Here is a 24,333-nt window from a genome sequence, read left to right as displayed (position 1 = left end):
TGGGAACCACAGGTTGCCCTGCAATTGTAACTCATATGCTATTTGTCTGCCAGGTAACACTGTGACCTAACCACACAAAACTAAAAGCAATTAGAAAAACGAGGCTTTGTAGGATGCAATTGCTTCTCTGTCCCTGGGAAACAATCAGTATGTAAAACTTCTCTATCAGCAGTATCATATGTAGAATGAGACACGATTTTCTCCATAGCATGGAAACATAGTGTCAACAGTTGCAGCACAGTGATGTGGAGGGTCTGCAAGGGACTCTGAGGGTCAGCTGAAGTGCCAACAGCTAGGAGTGCGGGTGAGCACGCTACCATCCCTTTGCCAAAGACACTACATATGCACAAATCGCAGTGCCTCTCTGCTCACTGCATTTGTGAGCCCGGTCCAGGCAATTGCAGGCTGCATAATGACAGGCCAAATTTAAAAAAACACTGGGCTGTAAGTGAACTTGTCATTAATAATGAATTAGATGTATGTTCCATTATCTTTCGGATAGGACAAAAACCATGTTCTGCAAAAAAGAGTAAGCCAGCACATGCAGAAAGATAACTTTTTCTCTCCATCAATCTGAAAATTGTTAATAACTGACCTGTTTCTCAATATCTTCCAACAAACTACTGGCACCCAGGCGAAAGAGCTCTGGTTTTAGCCACTCCACTCCTAGCTCCTCCTTCACCAGCATAAGCCAAGTAATAGCATCTTTTGCTGTCCGAATGCCCCCAGCAGGTTTAAATCCAACCTTTATCAAGGAAAAAGAAGTGGAATACATGCATTTTCAGTAATTATCATCCCTAGAAGAGAAACCAACATTTGTGCACCTGCAGCCTAAAAATACCCATGGTGTATATAACAAACTCTATTCTGGATAAGTATGTGACTGTAAACCCTACAAAGTCTGGACTAGTGTTAAGAGCCATCAAGCCCCAGTCAGCACTACGAAGGAAAATTTTCATCCTCAGCTGTTCTGAGTTCCTCACTCTTTCTCCAGTGCCCAGTTCCTTGCTGTCATGAGGGACAGCAAGTAGAGAAGTAATACTTTAGGCTCCACTTCACTAAGCGTCGGGAGCTGGTTTCAAGGTCCAAGAGAGGACTTTGCCAATAGCAAATATTAGGCCAAAGAATTTAGCCAGAACCTGGGATATCAGAATATCACCTACTGCTCATGTTGCAAGCATATAACAACAAACATACATCAAAGAGGCTGAAATAAAACATGTGATGTGCCTGGGCTCATGGTGAGCAGCAAGACATGATTGTACTTTACACAGAGCCTGTGCACCACAGTTCTACATGATTCGGGCTGCAAATGCCAACCTATTTAGTGCTTTAATTTTTCACTAACATTAATACACCCAAATGGAATATTTGTTGCCTTTGTGAACCATTTTCCAGTCGGGAATTGAACTGGGTCTGTCTTCACCAGAAATAGAAAGTTTTGTGCTTCCCAGGAACCGCAAAACTTCTCTCCCACCACATGCTGAATACACTTCCAGTCCCTTGATAAGAGACGGGTGTCCTATTTGGACAGATGAACTGCCATGTGTGTCAGCACACACATGCCAGGAAATACCTGTCTTTAGGGAAACACATCTTGAATCCCATGATCCAACCTCCAGTGCAGAACCAGCAATGAGGTGATTGACCGGTACCACCCTAACGCCAGTCTTTTGGTCACGTGCCATTTAAACATATCTCATCCTCAGACAGAGCTTGTGACACAAAGCTGTCAAATGCCTGTTTAAAAATCGGCGTGCAGCAGTTTACAAAACCTTGAAAAACAAGGAGAATTGGGAGCAGGTCTTTCTGCATCAAATATCAGGAAAATCTGAACCATCTGTGTAGTAGCACATAGTGATTCTTTCTATATTTCCCTCCACCGTAAATCTTTATCCTTTATCTTTTCCCTTTAGCCTCCTTCTACAAGAATTATCATTCTGATTTCTGTGTATACACTCCTGAAACCTCACTGCCTTGAAGATTTGTTCGTATCTTATAGATATATTAGTAGAATCAAAAAGTATCTATCATTTAAATATATTCAGTAATTTTTATAGTGATTTCAGAAAAAAACAAACATCATAGAATAAATCCTTCTCTCACACTGAAGCATTCTGATAACAGTATATTTCCAATAAGATTAAAAAGAATAATAACAGGAAAAGCTTGATAAATTCAAAATACAAAGACTGTGTTTATGTGGTTGGATGGATGAGTGAGTGTATGCATGCATCTGTTAACATTAGATTTCCAACAGGAATTTAAACTGCAACAACTGGAAAAGCATCTTCTAGACAATAAATGGAAATAGCATGAATGAGTTTTCCCTCAGGAAGAGAAATTCTAATCCAACTCCCACTTATATTTCTTCCTGCAAATATTACAGCTCTTTGAGATAATTTGTAGCAAAACCAAGTAAAACTCAGTTAATAAAATAATAAAAAACACCATGCAGAATTTCTTCCCCTTTAAGCAAATTCTGAAAGCTCTTTTCTTTGGAAAAAAAGCTGACAAAGACAACTCTCCTCTCTTCCATTTACCAGCTTTCCAAATGGCACATCTGACTACCATAAAAACGCAAAAGGTGGTGGTGGGGGGAGGGGGGGGGGCCATTTAATTCAAGAGCAGTATAAAGTCCAGTCACCACTTTCCTGCTGTTTCACAGCATTTCATTATTTTGCTTAATAAGTCCATCTCCTCAAGAATTTTCTCTTCACCTTGTATTATTAAAAGTAATAAGTTTTTCTGGATTGGGGGTTTTCCCAACAGAAAAACCAATTTATGTATGCCCTTCAATAATGACAGGAAAAGATTATTTCCCATTATATTGCACACTTTTCATATCACCAACACAGCTTATCATTCAATAAATGTTACTCTGCAACTTGTTCCTTTCCTCGAAGAAGTTTAATTTCTGCATTAACCTGTTTTTCCCAGCCAACGCCTTGCTAGAAAGCATCTCTACAGCAGCAAAATTAGTTTGTTAAAGAAACCGTTTAGAAATCTCTTGTCACTGATAATATTGTCTTCAGTTAATAAAAGAATATAAAGTCAGTTTACATCTAATTCACTCACACACATGCACACAGACATAAGCACTCATTCTTAATAACACATTTTATAACATGAATGCGTTCTTTTAAAGCAAAAAGTAAATTCAACATTTATTACCAATTATATCTACAAAGCTTGCATTAACACAGCAAAGCCTCACCTTCGGCACATAGCTCATATAGCCCACACACGTGCTGCAGAGAGCCACCTGGCCTGAGGGACCTTCCTGAGGTTGGCAGTGATGCTGTTCCTGCATAAGCAAGTCTACGGGAGCTTCTGGAGCTGCTGTGCGGCACAGACAGATGTGGGCTGGGGAAGGGAAGAGTGGGAAACGGCCCAGGCGTCCACACTGGCCTCACCTAGACTACCACGGAAAGCAGATGGACGTGCCTCTCACCTGCTGTCACGTGCTCCGCGAGCTTCAGCACCCATCGAAGGCAGCTCACACTCCATCCCACCACTCATACCGTGCCCTAACATCACACCACCAACGGCTGCCAGCAGAAGGGTCAGCTGTGGAGGTCCCCAGAAACGGAGAGAGCATCTTGTTAACAACATGGTCTCCTTTCCCCGGGGTGCAGGCACAGACAGAGCCCGCTGCCAAACACCTGCATTGGGTGTTGTCCAAGGATACAAGAGGTGCAAAGGGGGCTTAAGGCTTCCTCAAATAATTTCCTCCTTTCTGCCTGCTCTGGTGCACCGACAGAGGCACAGGCAGTCCATCACGGGGCCTGCCCTAAGTGCTTCTCTACTGCCCACCTCCACTGATGTCATGTGAGCGCAACCTGACGGACACATGGGGTGTCCCAGGACATACCACTCCCCCTGCCCCATCCCTGCTCCCAGGCCGCTGAATCCCACCGGTTCTGCTTTGCTCGACTGTCCCGCCTTTCTGCCAAGGGAGAAAAAAAAGTAGAATTTACCCCTTGGGTAAAGTCAGAAAACACAGCCATGTACACTGGCCAAACTCTCAACGGCTATAAATTTGTACAGCTCCACTGAAATTTATGGAGCTGTGCTAATCACTGTCCACTTCAGATCTGAAGTTACCATTACCTGAGATGACCATTGAAACACCTTAACTGGTGAGAAAATTTTCAAAAACAAATGCAGCAGGGGATGAATTAAGATTGCATGTGCTTTCAGGGAATGAAGTCACAGCAGTTCACAGGGGGAAAGGCAAAAAGGCTTCCTGATGTTTTTTTGAAAACTATGTAATCGTTAACAAACAAAAAGAGGAATGTGAGAGAGAACTCCCATTACCTATTGCTCATATTATCACAGAGGCTAACATATGTGGATTTATATGCTCTGTATTTTGAAACTATTAGTCTTGTTTCTTTCCGAATAAACCTGTTTGGCTGATTTTTAGAAAGGTAATAAGAATTACCTTGTTGCCAGTTTGCCAGTAGAAGTCCCTAATGGCTCGCATCATGACTACTCCAACCGGAAGGGTAGCATTTTCAACTTCTTTTCCTGTAGAGGTCTTTATAAAATCGGAACCTTAAGAGAAATAAAAAGCTTTATGGTAGTTTCAGAATAACAGCAACTCCGTGTATACATAGTTCACGCCCTCCAAGTATGTACTGACACCTTACAACAATTCTGAAGCTTTCTTTTACCTGCCTCTGCAGCGCCGGTATTAACCTTGCTACGGCCAAGGCTAAAACAGTAGACTAAGATACCCGTTCCATTTCAGAGCAATTAACACATCCTGGGGGCTAAATGAGCACCTCAGCACTTCATTCTTTGCTCCAGCTATCAGATCAACAACCTCTTCAGGACACTCTGATATACTGTACGTTCATGTATGGACACTCATATATATATGTGTGTGTGTGTGTGCATATATATATATACATGTGTGTGTGTGTGTGTGTGTGCGCGTATATATATACACGCACACACACACACATATATATATATTTGCACATATACACATGCAATAGGAACTAATCACAGTAAGGGAGATGATCTCTGAAAAATGTCTGCATATAAATCAATATTTTAATATTTCCACAAGGACCTTTTTGAATAAAAACAATTTTCATCAGGTTCTTAATTTAACTTTGCATCTGTTTAGTTTCATATTTGACAGGCCGGTAACCTATCTCCCATAGCTCTTTAAAGTGAAAAGAAAGAAATTCCACGTGTATTTATGAAATCAGCTGTATGATATTGTAAACAGAGGAAAACTCCTTTCTTTTGCATTCTGCAATTGTAATATTACAATTTACTGTATTTAAAGCCATGGTCTGATTCAATACAAAAACAAGGTCAAAAGCATCTGTACTATTTAAAGAAGGAGAATTAGTGTTGGCTTTTTTTTTTGCCTACTTTCTCATTTATGTACAATACTGTTCTTCCCTGTATGTCCTGAATTTGTGTGTAGCGGTCTAATATACACTTGCTGTTCTGGGTTGGCTTAAAATGAGTCCTGTAACACAACATTCTGTTTATAAAAAACTAAGAAACTACCCCAAAAGAAAGCTTTGCGGTGTCTGATCCTGCATTGACACAATATAATGACAAAACTTCTTTAATTGCATTAGGGCATCTTCATCCCTGGGAACCCACTTCTTGGAAAAGGTGTACTGTGGGATCATTAATTATCAACATTAATCGGGAGGAGAAGAGGGATAATTCAAACATAGTGCAAAAGTGCATCATCCACTTAAGTCAATTGGAATTGCATCTGCTTCCACTTCAAATTTGGCGTAGGGTCCATTTTTTCTCGTCTTTGAACGATGACGCCTCTACAACATCCCCTAGAGTAAGAAAGAGAAGTTTCACTCCTGGCTTAAAGGCAAAGAGTTGCCTAGACTACATTTGGACTGTGTGCTGTGGCACACTCCAGAGCCCTGTCTCTCTGATGCAGGCTGGCACACAGCTAGGTCTCAGCCTGATGGGAAGTTGGGACAAAGCCAGGCATGTTTCTGGGTCCTGTAATTTAAACATAATCCAGCTGTATCATTGACACTGTGCCTTGTAACACCAAGGTTTTCTTTGTAGGCTTCCATTCTAGGTACTAACTCAGCCTGTTGGTGTTTAAATTGCACCACGTTATGACAATTCCCATTCTAAACAGAAATGACTACTCAGGAACAAAGATCTAACTCCAGAGAAGGTGCAATATGAAAAAGAGGCAATTAATAGTTATCAAGCTTTGCAAAGAACTGTGCACATATGAGAGACAGCTGAGTTACTACTTCGGAGCTACTCCCTTTCAGGGACACACCATGGACATCTGATAGTCATGTTAAAACAAATAACAGCAGAAGTGAAACTTTAACATTGCCAAATTATATTTTTAATTTCCCTTTTGAAATGTAATGCTTAAAGTCCTTCAGTGCAATACTTTCCATTTTTTTCCAGCATAAGGTAAGTCAAAGCTTTTATAAGTCTTATAATTACAAGTCTCTCTGGTACAGTTTCATTAAAAACTTTCATTAAACAACAGCTGCCCTTGTATATGGTCTTCTAATCAATTTGGTCAAACAGAATGACTTCTAATCAGCTGTTGATAAAAATAGAAGATGAAATTTTAATTCTAATAGATTAGCCACAAACTCAAGATAGTCTTCAAAATCCATCTAGCTCTATTCTCCAGTGGATTTAACGACTATTCAGCAACTCATTACTAAATAGAACAAGATGAACATTTTCCAGTTCATTAAAGAAATGTACTATGTATTTTTGCATTGTCCTCATGATTCGTTACAGGGAGTCTTAATTACAAGATAATGGATAATGGTTATTAAATGCAGACTCCAGTAATGAAGCTCTATTCATTTGCGAGCCTCAGAGACTGCAAAGAGGGGAAAATAAAATTACTAGCTTCAAAAGATTAACGGATCAAATTATTATTCAATTTTGAAAATCTCATTCAGACTTCATAGAAACAAGAAGAGATTAAAAACTAGTATTAGTACAAAAGTACTGCATTTATATATTTATTTTTAAATAATATCTTAAGGCTATTACCAGAATAATCAGCTTTAGATGTGATTATTAGACAAACATACAGCCAATTTAGCAGCATCCTCTAACAATGGAAACAATACATTTTTATTTCCTGAACAAATTCTATTTATGATACAAGAGCTGGCTAGTAGGATTCCATACAGAGCCTTGCAGAGCACAGAAGACGTACGCTAGCAGAGAGCACTACGATGTAAAGTATTATAAACGTGTGTGTCTCACTAATGAAAAGAGGGATTTAAAAAAAAATCAACCGCTGCTTTAAAAAGCACATCATTAAGAAGAATTTACGCCAACCTGGTAATAATAACAGAGTTTCATCAATTCTATTTCTTATTCATGACTGTAAAAACAAATCTAAGGAAAGAAGTTCAGCAAGAGTTTCATCTGGAAATTTAGCTGATGGTTTAGAACCTGACGTTTATCACCCATCCTCCCATCATCTTCTTATAAATGTGTACATGCATAAATCAGGGCTAATGTTAAAATACATCCCACACGGGTTTTTCCTTCCTTAGGTTAGGTTACATGATTCAATGACATATTAAGTCACAGACTTAAAAGAATGAGCCCATCAAGGTAGATTTCTAGAACTAGTAAGCCTGGAAAAGGCCAAAGAAAAATGCAAGACTCTCCCAACGTGAAACCTCAACAATACATTGGTTTTCCAGGGAATTTAGTACGACTCACTGATTCAGTAACAAATGCAGACATCAAAGCCTTTCTGGAACACAGCAGCACTAGACACCTGTTTCAGTGGGCTCGCTGCAAAGGTACTAAACCACCTGCATGTGATACATTACAGCACTGAGGCCCAGGAAGCACAAATGCATCAGCCTAATTCAATCAGAGATGGAAATCTGAGTAAGGCTTAAGATATTTTAACAGTACCTTAGGCCATCCAAAGCAACCGAGTTCCCAGCTCTGTTGACAGCCAGGCCACTTGGGCCATGTCTTGGGAAATTAGCTGGAGTATTTTAAGACATTAAATACCCTCTTTCCTTGCTTTCTCACCCCTCTGCCACTGTACTCCAGCAAAGGCTGTTTAAACTAAGCCAGCTGAATTTGCACATGCTAAAAATAAAAGCAATGTCTTCCTAGCTTGTTCCCTGAGTCAGCACCTAGAGGTTAAGATAAACTCCACTATATTATGTCCGTTTTAGATATTTACACAGCATTAGTTACTGTGGCACCTGAGCAGATGTGTAGAAGTGAGGTATACAGAAACCAGGGACTAGCCCAAGGCCTCTCCGCAAGCATTTGGCAAAGCAGGAAAATGAATGCCCTAGTCTCCCGAGGGCCAGAAGAGAGCTGCCATGACCGGCCCATCCCACTACTATCCTCCATGTCATTTCAAAACACCACAAATGCTCCCAGCCCACCTAAAACAGAATCAGTCAGCACACAAGAACTGGAGAACGATACTTAGATGACAGCATTCAGGAAACATATTATTATTCCTTATTGCTTAATTATGGAGCCATAAGCAGCATAGCAATCGTAGAGTAATCACAACCTTTTGGTTGTGAAGTGCCTCAAATGCCCTCGGGGAATGATTATCTCCTGATAACTGCAGACTCTGTGCTGTTGCCTTACTCTTAATAAAGAACAAAGATGCATTTGGCAATTTTAAACAATAGTTCAGAGAGAGACACTTGCAGAGGGACAATTATGCCATACTACTTTGTCAGTACTTGCAACAAACACAGATGTATCTTGGCTGCTGCAAGTCAAATATATATACAGTATACAGTGTATATATAAAGGTATTTAGCCATACAGTGTGAACATATGCCTTTACAAGACCTTCTACACCAGGGGGAAAGAGAGACATGCTGCTGAGGAGATCTTCCCAATTCCTTGCTGTTTGTGCTGATATTGTAGCAATGATAAAATACATCTATTATCAACTGTGCATAAAGTTCCAAGAGCAAGTCATCTTTTTATTTATATGAGTGGCTAAAATTACGGTCTTAAGATTCACACACAATTAGCCTGACTAGGAGCTACTAGGTCATCAGCCATCTAAAAATGAAAGGCAGAGCAAGACACGGAAGATATAAAAGGCTAATTCTTGTCAGTTGAGCCATCATAATTGTCCACCTACATGCCCTTATCCTATTCCAGTTGCAAGGTAAAACATATTTCCTGCTAGCCTAACTTTGCCATTGAGAAGGACAAGAGAACACACAGCTCTGATGACTCAGTTAAGCAGTAACTCCCTGAGCAGCTTTAACTCCATCATACATGGCTACACTGCCAGAGTACTTGTTTAGGTGCTTGTGCATGTTTTTACGCGCCTGTGTCTAAGCTACCATTCTTGAAAATGCTAGCTTATAACTTGTTTTTTTTGTGAACTGGATATTCTGTATTTCTTTTTTGAAAAGTGACTGCATGAAAAAAAAAAATCACATCATGGGGCTCCATGTTTAACACCTGCTTACAAATACGAAGACCTTTCTAATGACCCATCCTATCATCTTAGCCTGGGTTTCAAGACTCGGAAGGGATGCTTCCTTTCGTGTACACCATCTCCTATCATTCTGCAGGCCAAATGATGCCCTTAGGAGCACTTACGCATACACACGAAGGGACAAATTATTAAGTCCATACTTACACAAAATTCCCTGTAGATGATGTCTGAAAGAATTCATCATTGCTGAATTATGCATAGCTTGCAAACGCACTATTATGGGGTCTACCACAGGTCTCCATAGGATACTATTACTTAATTAGTATTAGTTTTTTGGGTGTTCATTTAAAAGGTTCCTTTAGAAGGTTCAAAAGAAAGATCTATACCACCTTCTGTCCCTGTGCTATATACAGCATCAGCGCTTTTTATTTTTAGAGCATTTCTTCCAATCCAATGCATGCTGTGTATGATGAAAGAGATGATTAAATAATAGACATGTGGTCCAGTCTCAGAGGCCCCAGCTGGAATCCCAGCCAGTGGTGGCTCTTGGCTTTATGCTTCAAACCACACTCAAGCACAGGAGGAAACATCTTGCTAGGCGCTTCTCAAATTCCCAGGCCCAAGCAGTGTTGGGACAGGCACGGGCACAGGCACAAGAGTGGTTTAGACAATTACGTGGTGCTAGAACAGCCAGGCCTTGTCCGCTCCAAAGAGGGAGCGGCAGGGCACCCTCCCAAGAGCTACCAGGGGGACCAGAGTAAAGCTTAAGGAATTCCTGCATTGTTATACCCGTGTTAAATATCATGTTTCTTTACTGAGATTCTATTTTTTCTTATTTCAAACTGTGTACCATTTATTATACCCAAGGGCTTTACAGTGCATGACCTATATTAACCTTATTTCATTTTGCAGATGGTATTATTGAACCTGGTTAAGCAGTTCGCCTAATGACACACAGCAAGCCAAAGAGAGAGAGGAAGAAATAAATCCATGCATCCCAATACCTACCCCTAACCTTACTACAGTCACTGGGGAAAAAATACACATTTCCCCTTACCTTATCTAGTCAGAATGCTTTTTCCTTTACAAATTATTGTGCATGGCTTCCCTCCGTTTTTGAGCACAGGCAGTATGTAGTAGGCATCAGGCAGGGCTGAGCACTGAGCCCTCGCTGGACGTGTTGTGTCCAGGGGAGAGAAAGGAAACACGACTTTCATTCTCATCACTTGAGCAGTGACGGCACAAATTGCTGCCAAAAAGATCCTGGAGCAACACAAAGGTTGTCCTCTCCTTCCAGATAAGATGCAAGCACTCAGGTTCTCAACACCGAGCCAGGTGTTGCTGCCGGGCCGAGTGAAGAAACAAAATGTGGTGGGAGAAAATAAATTTGATTTGAAAATCTTACCCATCTTCCTCTTCTTTTACAAATGATGCTTGTTCACATTTGAAATAATCTAAACAATGATAAAGTATCATAAACTGTGATACAATTAAAACAGCTCTGATCCACATCAGGCTTCTCCCTAAAGCCTTGATATACCTGCCAGAAATAGCACGATGTTTTGGAAGAAAATAATAAATATGTACAACTAGTATAGAGTCACAGTACTATATAGCATATTGCATACTATGTTTTAGCAAATAGATTTAGCTTTGTCCTTTTTAATATTGATGGCAACTTTGAAACAAAAATCCAGGTATGCTTATTATGTACCGTCTACTAACTTGTGACGAAATTACTCAAATTGAAGAAACAGCTCCTTAAAATTTACTTGGAGATACTCCCTACTGAACAGAACAACCAGAAAATTAGTCTACTTTATCAAGATTAAAGGTGCTATGAATTTTAAATATTTTTTAAAAAGATACACAGTACAGCCAAAATCATGACACTTCAATGTCATTTTGAGTGGTTTTCAACTTTTCATGATAAAAGCAGTTCAAGTTTCTCTTCCGACTCTAATGCAGGGGAAGGCAGGATGGATTTCTGAGATGTAAGTCATGTCTTAAGGCCACAGCCAGAACCTGTCCAGCATCCAGCCTCCTTGTCGTGCACCAGACAAACAGCCGGCACCAGCCACGCTTGCCCGCTGCTCCCTACATGCAAAAAGGCAGCTGGCATGGAGGCAGCTTCTATAGCTTTTTTTTTTCTATAGCTCACTGGGGAGATTTCCAGCATCAAAGCAGTTTCCCAAGAGCACGTAGTGGCCAACGTCGTATCTCTGGCTTTGCCCGAGAAAAGGGGAAGTGCCAGATCTCACCAGACTCCAGCTTGTAATTGTCTTTGCTGCCTCCTTGCTTTCATAAAGGAGGCAGAATTGGTTCCCTACAGGCTCGCACAGAACGCTGAATACTGCAGTTCTGGCAATCATGTGATTACTAGGAAAACGTTATGTATTCAGTTTAATTTTTATGACACTTGAAAGCTTTCAATACAGTCAACTTACGAACAAAGAGATTCTGCTAGGGACCTCCTGGATGCATGTGCTGTGCACTCTCCTGCTGCTACCGAAAGGGGTAACACCCTGGAAGGCCTCAGTAACACATATGGTAGCATACGGCAAGGCAGCGTTGTTAAAAAGACAAGCTTTTCACAAGTTATTCTTTCCTTCCCAGCTATGGCTTTTTTTTAAAAGGAACCTTCCTCCCTGGCAGCTTCTCCTTCCCAGGAGCTTTTGCCCCTCAGAGCACTTCCTTCCTCCTTCCCCACCTTTGATAACTTGGCACCTGGCCAAACTGCCGAAACTCACACATGGAGGCTGCAACGGGTGGGAGAAGATCCAAGAAATTTCAGCTAGTAACAGATGCTCCCAGCACTACCTGTAGGGTTGTGTTAGGAGGTTTCTAGCTCATCAGGTGGCCTGAATACCAAGCCTCCCCCCTCCCAGAGCAAATAACAAAAAACAAAACCAAAAACTCTGCATCTGCAACCACACTCTGTAAGAAGCAAGCCTCTGCTGGGGGTCAAGAAAATATAGTCCTTTTTTTTTTTTTTTTTTTTAAAGAAACCTTTTTTCCCCCTAGCTATATTATTAATGTTGCTTACATGGCAAAACTAACAACCTTATTCCAAAGGGATGCTTTATTGAGATTTGTTGCTGACAAATTCAGTTAGATTTTTCTGGCATGACAATCTACTGAAAACTCTTTTTGAAAATGAAGAAAATCAAAAGGACCCTTAAGCGCCATCAGAAATCGAGAGCAACCCATAGAAAGGTACTTAATATGCTGGGGCATTGTTTCTCCAACTGCATTTGCCAACAGCCTATGTCCTGAGATGGTGACAGACTGTGATCATGGTGAGCATCTCAAACCAGATGTACCAACAACTGCCTAGGTTCTAGCCAAAAATAAATGAAACTGACTTGGAAATGCACTTTTGGTTAGTCAGTTGGCAAAATGAAGACAATATTTTAATCTTTAAATCCACATTTTATATAGAGATTTTACATTTTAAAAACTAACACTAAATATATATTACCACTTTGTCAGCATTTCATTCTTTCTCCTGAAATACTGTGAATGAAAGTATTTGAGTATCGAACTCTCTTTGTGTTAGATGTATAAATCCTCACAGGTATTTAGTAGAGAGTTATTAAATGTCACTATTCATTGAGACAGCACATTTAACGTCTTTCTTACAGGGGAAAAAAAAATCTATCTAAAGTTTGTAGCTTTATACAAATATTTAAGAGAATCACTTTGATAACAACGGCTTCCTTCATCCACGTTTGTATGTTCAGAAATAGAAGCGGCCAAGCAAAACACTACCCTGCTTTTACTGAGCTGTTACTTGGTAAACCCATAGCTGCAGTGATGATCTCGGTGTCACACCAGGAAGCCCCATCTCCTGGTCTCTCTGGCTTTCTGTGTCCCAAGCTTCCGACAGAAATGGCAAGAAGTTGCAGTACAGTCTCTCCACTTAGGCTTGGTCCTAAGTCCGCTCTGTTCAGCTCACGCACAACACAGAGTAAACAAAGCTGTCCAAGCTGCATCCCAAAGAAACGGGTACTCAGCATGCACAGACAGACCTAATCTCTAAAGCCTCGCAAGGTCCACACCTTTAACTATGACTTCCTGCAATACCTAAATTGGTATTATTATTTTCTGTGGTAATCCATGATACTCAGTATCAGAAGCAGGACCATGAGACACACTATTGTGTTTTGCACTTTCCTCATACATGATCTGAAAGAAGTCTTTATAAAAGATTAAACATGATCTGTACTTTTTTCAAATAATAGTTAAACTTAATTAAGTAAACTTTTGACCATGCCATGAGACTAAAACTCAGGAAGTTTAAAAACTTGTAATTAGACTCCTTCTCCACCTCAACAGAGAGAGATTTATGCATTTCAGTAACATAACTACTTTTCTGAGATGCTGAATCATAACTGAAGTCATGAAGAGTTTTTGAAGAAGAATTTCATGAAGAAAGAGTCAGCATTTCTCTATAGCAAACCACATATGTGGCTCTCTAGTAAGTATTTACACTGGAAGACGTTGGTCTGACGCAAGGTACATCAGTGCTGCGAACACCTTGCCTGTAAGTAAGCAAAATACTTTGCTAGCCATCTTCTGTAAAGTGCTTTAAGGACCCCAGACATAAGCCCAAAGCAAACATTAGGTTGCCTCCATTTAACCACCTACCTTTTAGAACTTACTGCAATCAAAATGACAGCGTTGAACAAAATGGTTACTAGTAACAGGAGACAGTTTTTAGCCAGGGAGCAAAGAGGGGGGTGTGCGCTCAGAGCTCAGTTCAGCAGCACAAGAAGATGTTACAAGCTGTTTGCTTCTCCCACTGTGAATTTATAAAGCGGTGTGCAGCGCAGTATCAGTGAATTAGCAAGAATTAAAATGATTAAATTCCCAGGAACCAATGCAGTCAAAGAGAAAAATTCCCACTGACTTGAATTGGAAACTGGACTCAGCCCTAAACAGATAAAATTATTTAACAACTTTATTAAAACAGTTCATCATCATAATTAAAATCCAAGTGCCTAAAAAAAAAGTGGCAAAAGAAAGGTAATTATTTATAAAGGAGATTTTAAAAAGCCATTTATTGTCAATTTGGGAGAGAAAAGGTCTGAAAGAGTTGGTGGTAAAAAGAGATTGTTTGTTTATTCATTAAACTTATTTTGGTCTAGCATACCACTAAGAACCCCTAACATCTGCTCAATGGCAGCTGTAAGTAACATTAGGAACACTCAGCCAATTTATATCTTTCCTTTTTATTAAAAAGTAAACAGGTCTTTTTAAATTATTCACTAGTAAATTAACATAAAATCAGTGCTGTAGCAACTTACATTCTGTGGAAAGGCGTCTGCAAGCTTTGTATAATCATGGTGATCTAAATCCTTTCTACGTTCCACTGACTACTTCACTCTTTATGTGTTATCTCACCTAATTTAGCAAATGAAAACGTAGAAAACCTACATGCCATATCAGAGTCAGGGCCATGAATAATACAACATGCATCACTGATGCCTCCAATGCCATATTAGCTACCTCCTTCCGACTTCAACCATTTCTCTTCTTAACTTCCCTCTGCCTTTCACTATTTAAATATTCCACTCAAATAATCTCAGCTCCTTTCTTGCTTCGGTCTTCCATGTACCAGATATCAGCCAATAACCTCAACTGCAAAACCCTCCTCTGAATTATTTCTAATTAGTGACATGGAGCAATGATACTAATTATTAATTCTTTGTTCTCATCTATAGCATTTCCATACGGAGATGGCAAAGCGCTCTGCATGTTCCACTACAGCAACAGTGTTCCTTAACGGTGCGAAATGCAACTCTACAAAGCTTCTCTGTGCTCCTCAGTTACTTATTTTTACTTAATTTCTTGAACATTTCAGCAAAAATGTATTCCTTTCTTCCTCGGTTTCGCTCATGCATTCAGTTTTATTTCCTAATATAAGCAAGTTTCTGCAAATTAACTTATCAAAAGAAGTTCAAAAGCACTGAGTAGCTCTATTTATTTTACTAGGGTTTTTTTGGTTTTAGTTTTAAGCAGCAAAAGAGCATTTCTGCAGTTCACTCTGGAGATGGATTGTTTAAACCTGCATGAGCTGTAATTCTAACACGGGTGCTGGAAATGGCATAGCTAGAGTAACACAGAGTTCATCCAGGAAGAATCTGCCCTGAAGCTGCAACAAAACTGCAACTGGTAACCAAGCAAATTACTCTGAAGCTAAATTTGATTACCTCCACAGAAGCTGCAAACCCACTACTTGATTGCAATATGACCATAAGCAGCTAGGCATCAGCTGCGCATATATGGCATCTTGTTACCAGAGCACCACATGAAACTCTTCCTTCTCTTAGTGGAGAGGAAAGGCCATGAGAAACGCAGCCCCCCCCCAGCATGACACCCTACCAGGCTGCTTTCTTGTCTGAGGGCCTGGATTTGGTTTCAAAGCTCTATTTTTTGTGTGCAAAGCTTTGTGTTTCCTTTGAGCTGTCTACATACCCGTTTTCCAGGACCAGTGGGAAGGAGGCTTTTGAAGATACAAGATTCAGCATTTTGCATTGCAAAATTTAAATATAACATGCTGCAGAGACTACAGAACACTGTTATTTGTTTCCCTTTTGGTCCATTAGCAACCAATTAACAAATCTTCTTGATAAACTACAAAGCTTTTACCTCTGTGATGTTTGGGATAGGCTGATTAGCTGGGCATGGGACTGGTGGTGTAACTGCAAAGATGACAGAATGAAGACTTTTTCGTATGAAAAAGTCCTGGCACATCAAGGAGAACGTTTTTCTACATCTTAGATTCACTGAGAACTCAACTTGAGAAATCCATTGCAGCTGTACACTGCAGGGAAAGTCACGTTATGGCACAAATGCTAGAGGAGGAGAAACATCAAAGGGGCAGATGACAATCAGATGTCAGATCCCTGTTGACTTGCCATGAAGACTGTGGACTGTGCTGTCGTTTTTGTCTTTGAAAAATCTCCTTAAAAGCAAGACTATTACAAGCAACCCACAACACCTGGGAAAGGTATTGCGGGTTGGTAGCTATAAAGTAGGCAAAGTTAGAAATTAGAATTTGACTAATTTGATGCTGAAATTAAAAACAGTCATTTCAGAAATGGAATTAAAAGAATTTATACAAAACAGGAATGTTTCCCAGGGACTGAAATTCCAAAATGTAGCTTCAAAGAAGGGAATGCTTTGCTTTCTTTTCAACATCTTTCCAGCATGGCTTGCACTTTGGCAACATGGTATACCCGGAACTGAAAAAGCCTGGAGATAGGCTCTCAGAAACCCACATACCTACCACGGTCCCTTTGCAACCCGTCAGAAGTACTCCAAGCAACCACAGAGGCAAGCCGGAAAAAGCCATGGAGGCCTCCTTTGGAGCATTACTGAAATGAACACATTCCTGAAGAACATTCCTATCTCCTATGGCCATTTCCTGACAAAAATATTTTCCTTTGAGAAACGTTTGACTAACTCTACTAAGAAGACCTTTTAAATTCCAGTTTAAAACCTGCATTTATAAGGAAGGGAAAATGCTAAACAGGAGCTTAAATGCCTGCATCTGAATAATCTTTAGCTCCGTGAGACTACACACACGCATAAAGCGGATCCTGGGAATGTGTTTGCCATATCACGGAACCCAGCAGTTAGCTTGGGTATTCAGCTCATATTTCTGCACTTGATGAGGTAACACTTCCAGATATAGTGTCAGCACAATTAGGATATGAGCTGTTAAAAGTTAGTGGGTATCACTATACTGATCTTGGTGTGTTTTAAGATCAAGCTTCCCGGATAAGGAGATTATTCAAAGTCTCCTTATGACTAATTTCTTGTTTTATATGACTGTAATTTTGCCCCACTTTTATGTCTCGACTTGGAATTCATTTGTGCTCGTGTCCATCTCTTGTTATGTTTCTTCATTTTTCATGGCATTTCTGCTCCTTTTGAGTAAATGGGTGTATTTGAATGAGTGCCCACAGTGTTTCAAAACTGCTCACTGATGTTCAAGATCACACGTTCCTAACGTATTTTTCCATTCAACATCTTTCTCTTCAGAAGTCTAATTCTACGTTCTGCTATCTTGGGCATATATCTTCAAAATAATTTCAGATCAGATAAGCATGATCACTAGGCCTTGCCACCTTAAAAAGCAACAAAAAAAATCCTAGGACCTACAACCCTAAAATCACGCTTAGTTTATTTCCACATCTATATTAAGTTTCTGTTAAGGGACTGTATTTCCAGCTAGTGCTCCTACTTGCAATCTCTTAAAAGATACTTTAATATTTCATGAGCCAATTTTGTATAATTGATAGATACAGTAAATTAAATATTTATTTCTATTTTTCACTTGTTTAGTACAATTTAACACCTGCTGCTAACATAATAAAAAAAACCCTGAAATATCAGAGAAATAAATAGTACCCTGTGCATCTACTGATTTTACATAATATTTCCATGTTTTAAAATTACATTCTCTCAAACCATTACCTTCAATACAGGAGCTTCACAGATGCTAAGTTTCTTGCTATGAAGCCATGTTATTTTGACGGCATGTTTGACTAGAACTATTCACTGTGCAATGATTTCTGAGTCTGAGGTGATATGCAACTTCAAAAGTTTTAACTCAAATTCCAGCAAATTATTTAACATAGAAACAAGGTTTCATTCATGAGGAAAATTAACGCAACGGGGTGCTTTCTCAGCTCTCTGCATCAGTTGTCATAAATTGAAAGTATACCATTTAGATATTCCTTAATTAACATGCTTTGCAAAGATCTTGAAAATCAGCAAAAGAAAAATGCTATTCAGGCATTTAGGAGAGTTTGTTAATAGAAGGCTGACCCCTCCCAACAGTATGTCATACCAACAGCGCATGGCTAATCACTGTAACCTACTATTTTACAACCAGTTTCAAAGATTGAAGTGTAAGGCATAGCCACTTTCTTACAGCTCAAATAGCAGAAATCTGTGCAGCTCAGGGTTTGAACTCTTACGATAGGCCACAACCCCACGGAGCCTATAGTACTTGTCAACTCTTCGAATACCAGCGTAGAGGAAAGTGTAATGTTTTGCGTGATCCTTATATTACCCTGTGGTATATCTCACTGCAAGCTACTGCAGTGAGCCTGTCCTGCCTTCACTGCCGGTCCCCAGGGCTGGCTGCGCTTCTAAGTCAGACTTGGCAGCTCCCGCCAGGCTTTCTCTTGCTCAGTTCGCTGATTTAATTGTGACTGAGGGTATCCCGTCCTTGTGCACAAACAAGGAAAATGCCTTCTAATCGCTGGAATATATTTCCGCTTACCCCTTAATTTATCAGACCTCATCAAGGTCCTATGAAATGTGCAATGTCAATTTTATATGTGGAAAAATAGGAAAGGTAACTGAGTTGTCGAAGGTGATAGCAAGTCAGGAGCCGTTCTGCTATCTCAGACAATCCTACCCATCTTCTCTTTTCCTGGCCTAACTTGGTACTCTACTGTTATGCAAGAGCTGCTTAGAAATAGCACTGTTTCTGCTTGTAAGTGAGGGCAAGGGGTGGGGGTGTCAAGAAATGTTTTGGATGCTGCAAAAATCAAACAAACAGGTAAAGAACAGACAGATGTCATCTGTTTTACACCCATATTTCTTCTCTGACTTGAGTAGAAGCTCTACATTGCTATTTCCTAATTATAGTAGAACGCCAATAATAGAATAGACTTTCCACAAAATTAGCAAACTTAATCAATCACCAAGCATCCTGGTATGACGAATATGAACTGCCCCCCGATAACTGTCTCCCCTCAGATGTGACTGTATAGGCTAGCTAGCACACAGTTCAGTACGGACATAAATAAATGCATAACAAAACATGGCATCATATGCATGTCTGGGTTTCTGGCTTAACAAAGTGCAAACAAATGAGGTTTTACAGTATACTCTCTAACTCTGTTTTCCCCTCACAGACTCTCTGTATTTTCCAACATTTCTGCTCCTCTTCTGTATTACTTCGGTCCTCTACTTACCCAGACAGAGTTCTGTTGCTCTTTTGACTTTACCGAGAAGACTTTTCATTAGAACTTGCCCTAGTGTTTCTTAACCACCTTCCATTCCTTCGCTTCTGATTCCCTGTACATACATTATTGAATTCCAGACAGATTGTTAAGTCTCATTTTGCATTCCTTCAAGGTCTGCTTTATTCAAGCCCAATATTTTTTGTGTTACTGCTCTTTGTATGGACCTCCATCAGTAATTCAAACCTGGGGATGATGTGATCGGATCGTTAGAACTTTTCAACTCCAACCTTATCTATCATGCCTACATTATTTCTAGTGATTAGCTGCAGTATCACTGTTAAGCTTGTAGGCAATTACATCATTTACGGGAGCAGCCTTGTACTGCCTTACAGAACATACAGCTTTCTGCATTTTTATACTCCCGGGGTTTTTTTCCACACTGTACACGAATAAATGAAGTCACTTGTTCCTGTACAGACCGATTACATTTAAAGACTTTCCATTTTGCCAGGAACATCTTTTGATCTAATTCCTAATCGAAAAGGATTTTTATTCCATAATATCATTCACAATTTTGAGACAGAACACGTCTCTGACCTGTCCCGTATCTTGGTTTTTGCACAGCACACGTCTTCAGTATGCGTTTTGTGCTCACTCCTTGCACTGAACTTTCAGTGACCTTAACTCAAATTCTGAGCATGCAAAACAACTGCAGACTATGCAGAATGCAAGACACTTGTTTGCAGCAAACAGAGGAAAAAGTTATCAACTCCTAATATAATTCCATAGAATTACTGCCCTGATGAGTCTCTTAAAGCAGCCACGCTGTAACCACTTCTACACCTCCAAGAAAGCAACCACAGCTATATTCCTAAAACTACATACAATGCTACATCTGCGTGATGCAAAGTGCTGAACTGGTACCAGTTCTGCAAGTTCAAATTTATCTAAAAATTCTGAAGGAATGGGCAGATCTTAGGACAAATGAGGTATTTGAAAGCTGACATAAACATCATATCATGTGCTCTCAGTAAACCGATAGAAATTCAGAAGTGTGCTGATGCCCACACTAGATCTAAATTGTACTACCAAATAACAACAGCCTAGGAGAATTTAGTATTAATCTTTACCATTTGATAGCGCTGGTGGGAGAACTCTGTCCCTGCCCTGTGCTTTTGCTCTGTGCAGACAGGTAGCAAGAGGCAAGAATATAGTGCACCTTAACATCTAGCTTTTCCCGTTGGTGACCATAGCTCAGCAAAGGTGGGACAGCAAGCCGTCCGTATCGCTCCTTGGACTCGCACTGACTCCTTCTGCACTGGAGGGAGAGAGGAGACTGTCACCACGCTGGGCCTGAGAAGGCCTTAGTTACCTGCCAGAGAGCAAGTCCTCTTCCTGTACGTTCAGAAGAGTAAGGACTTACTGGTTGGTGCCCAGCCCTGTACCGATAAGTCTAAAATCGCCTCCAGACCAGAGCTTAACATCACCTACCATCTTAGAAAGCAGTCAAAGCCAGTTCACAGCTCTTTTACATATATATATATAATATGTATATGTATATAAAGGAACTGACAAATTTAGCTTGCTCTGCTTATGGACCACATCCAACATATATTGCCCCTAATTTCTGACTGCCCCTTTACAGGGTAGGGGGGACCCTCTATAGACACACTAGAAACTCTATACAATTGGTTGTATTTCATATGTGTAAAACAAGACACAAATTAGAATCATTGCTTTAAACCTGCTACCACGCCTCTTCCCTACTTTGGTTTGCTTTTCATTTGGAAATGCTCTGGACTCTAACAACAGACTTATTAGCGTAAAATTACAGCTGAAATTATAAACGGGCAATAAGTCAGGAACCCCAGGCTTCTGATCTCAGTTTGACTTGTCTGATATGATCTTTGCCTTGTACTTCACAGGGGTATTGAGATTTATTCTGCTAATGCCCATATATACGTTGAAGGTAAAAAGTGCTATCTAAGTGCCAAGAATTATTATTTATTCAGTAGTCCTGCATTAGTAGCATCTACATAAAGTATGCCCTAGCTTTTCAGTCAAATTTTGCTAGTTTGCTCTCCTTTCTCCTTTTGCATTTTTTACAAAACGTTTTCTTGGTAGAACTTCTGCTTTGGATCACAACAGTCCACATCCAACAGTGGCTCGTGTACTCCTAACACTTAGGCAGCTGCTAGCATGTCTACAGCCATCCCATCTAACCCTGTTCAAAATACATCCTTGCAAGACAGTGCTCAAAACAACAACAGCTACCGGTACGTTATTGGCAAAAAAGCAAAAAAGAAAAGCAAAAAAAGCCCAGCTTGTTTTATAAACTAAAGATAGGGTCTGTAAATAGAATGACCAGGAGCCTCAATCCACCTTCTGCTTTCAAAGACAAAGACTGAATACTATAGTCCTCAGCCAACCTCTCTCTGTATCTAGGACAAGGCCAGCCTACTCATGATTTCAGGTTTTGAAAAGGCTTTCTGTGAAAATGGTAAGCATCTATTAACTGGAACTGTTCCGATATGCCATGATGAAGCCTTGAAAGACTGATAGCGAGCTCTTCTGAGAACTGCGAGATAAAGCTTTTCTTCCCCATTTGGATATATTATTTCTGTTCACTTTGGAATGAACAGTATCAAAGCATCTAAAAAAACATGCCTGCTTGCACATTTCATGTGTTTTAATTTTATCTTTTGAGCCTATCAGCAACAGAGACCTTGTTGCCTCAGCCATCTTTTACTCCTTTTCACAAGGTGGTTTTTTTTTTTTGTGCTAGAGACTCTAGATTTTTCTAGACTCTAAAGTTTTTTTTAGCATTAACTCATCCCCTTTCTAAACTCTATTTTTACAGGGGCCTGTATCTCAACTTACAGTTTATTTAACTCACTGCTTAATGACCTATGATACAATTGTTTAAAGCCTGTATGTTTAGTAATGTTGCAGTAGAATATACAGCCCTTCTTCCTGATCCTTGCACAGCTAACTGCTTAAATATCTATAATGAAAACAAATGTATTGCATTTCACGGCTATGTTTTCCTTAGCTTTCCAGAGAGCAAGGTAAAACAAATTCTACTGTGGAGATCAGCTTTCACAGTTTAAAAGACATACAGAAAGTTCTCACTTTTAAAGTGATTTACTCAATCACTTCCTCCATCTCTCCCTCCAGTTTGCATTTCTTAATAGGAATTTTTATACATAACATTAAAGTGTTTATAATAAGGTAATATGGTTGAAATATGATTTTCCAAAATAAAAACCTTATATATGACTCAAATATGCAAATAACAGTCATCCACACCTCTTCTAAAACTTTTCTCTCTCCCTTAAAAGTTTATCATCTTCCCCTTCCTTATCTGGCTTCTTTGCAGTTTCTGGTGCTTGTGATTATAAATTAATAAACAAAGATACACACACACACACACATACATACACACACACACACACAACTGGCTTCCCTGCCACAAGAAAACTGTATACAAGGTCTAGCTTTCTAAAGACACCAAGATGAAGAAACAGTACAGTTCCCACTGGTATGGGGGAGTCAGGCGCTCCTCCCCTTATGTTCCTTAGGAGTGTTTCCTGCAAGAGGTTAAACTGATACAGATTTACGTCTCTCCTGCAGAAATGGACCCGACTCACACGGGTACCCATCTGACGTGGAAAAGCACTCATTAGTTTGCTCTGCTCAGCATCTGGAAGCTGCCTGGGAGAGTCACAGACGCAGTCAGTCTCCCTCGAGGAGCTCACCTACTCAACCCGCCTTGAAGACTTCAAGAAGCTCAAGAAATAGCAGCGGACAAGATAAACAGACAACGACCAACAATTCCCGACTCCTCACACAGGTTTTTCTCACAGTCAGCTTTCTGAAGGCTGCCTCGGCAGCGACACAGAGCCCCTCATGTGCGCTCCCACCTGTCGTTATTGCCTCCTTAATGCTGCCAGACTTGCTCCTGCCAGCTGCCTCACTGCCCTTCGAGGGCTGTCAGCCTCTTTTCCACCTCGCAAAATGGGTTCTTAAATATTCTGCAGGAATTTTTAGCCTGTCAGTCAAGTCTGTAAAGGTGTGGTTATAAGAATTTAAGAGAAGTGGGTGCCTGTCCCCAGTGTGATGCCTGCTTGCCTTTGTACCGTGCTAGAGAAGGAGGAAAAAGCGGGCATGGTACTTTGGACATATCGTGTCAGACACAGGAGGAGCCAAGAACCACTGCTCCGAACACAGGCAAATTATTATATTACTTCCCTGTGAAGCAACACTTTCCCTCCAGTTCTTGCAGGTGCAAGCATTAATGTCTTGCACGCAGGCATGTTGTACAAAGGCAGGGGTCCACAGCAGCGTTCCTCCGACTGGCCTCCTCTTCCTTCAGCGCGCTGCTGAGATCTGCAGGTCTCGCCGGGCTCAGCCTTACTTACCGTTGTCTATGCAATGGCTGCCGCTGAGCCCTGCACGCGCTGTGATTCAAGATACAGCCGCTTGCCCACAGAAGTGGCCTGTGCAATCTGTCCTCAACGCAGAAGTGTGTGAGCACGCCACCTCACCCGGAGCGCGGCTCTTCCCGTTCTCTGAATATCCCAGCCAATGTGGAGCTGCACCTTTTTTGACCTTTAACCGTACCCTTTCAAGTCAGAGATCAGCTGCTGGCCTCCCTGCGCGCGGCTGGATCCCCACTTGCTGCTGGTGTTCCCAGCAGATACCAGTAATTCCTTCAGCCAACACAAGGAAGACTGTACACAAATTTTGGAAAGTTACTTGGGAGGGGAGAAACCTGGATTCTGCTGAATCCTCAGCAAATCCTCAGCAAAATCCTGAGGATTTTGTGATCCCTATATCATAGGCTTAATATTGTACATTGGAAAGTAAAATCAGTTTAAGGAGTGCATG

At 40.4% G+C, this 24,333-nt stretch overlaps 1 protein-coding gene across 1 annotated transcript in view; it reads right to left on the bottom strand.

The window, feature by feature from the left end:
• The window catches only part of DERA (deoxyribose-phosphate aldolase), a 57,298-nt gene that overhangs the window by 5,335 nt on the left and 27,630 nt on the right, over positions 1 to 24,333 (bottom strand). Inside the window, exons 7-8 of the mRNA XM_068948225.1 lie at positions 4,448 to 4,560; positions 596 to 745 (exon numbers count right to left, since the gene is read on the bottom strand). Coding sequence (XP_068804326.1) covers positions 596 to 745; positions 4,448 to 4,560 — 263 coding nt within the window. The remainder of the gene's footprint in view (positions 1 to 595; positions 746 to 4,447; positions 4,561 to 24,333) is intronic.

Source organism: Struthio camelus, chromosome 1 (assembly GCF_040807025.1).
Source record: "Struthio camelus isolate bStrCam1 chromosome 1, bStrCam1.hap1, whole genome shotgun sequence".
NCBI lineage: Eukaryota > Metazoa > Chordata > Aves > Struthioniformes > Struthionidae > Struthio > Struthio camelus.
The sequence above is the reverse complement of the archived record's forward strand: the minus strand, read 5'-3'. Positions and strand labels throughout refer to the sequence as shown.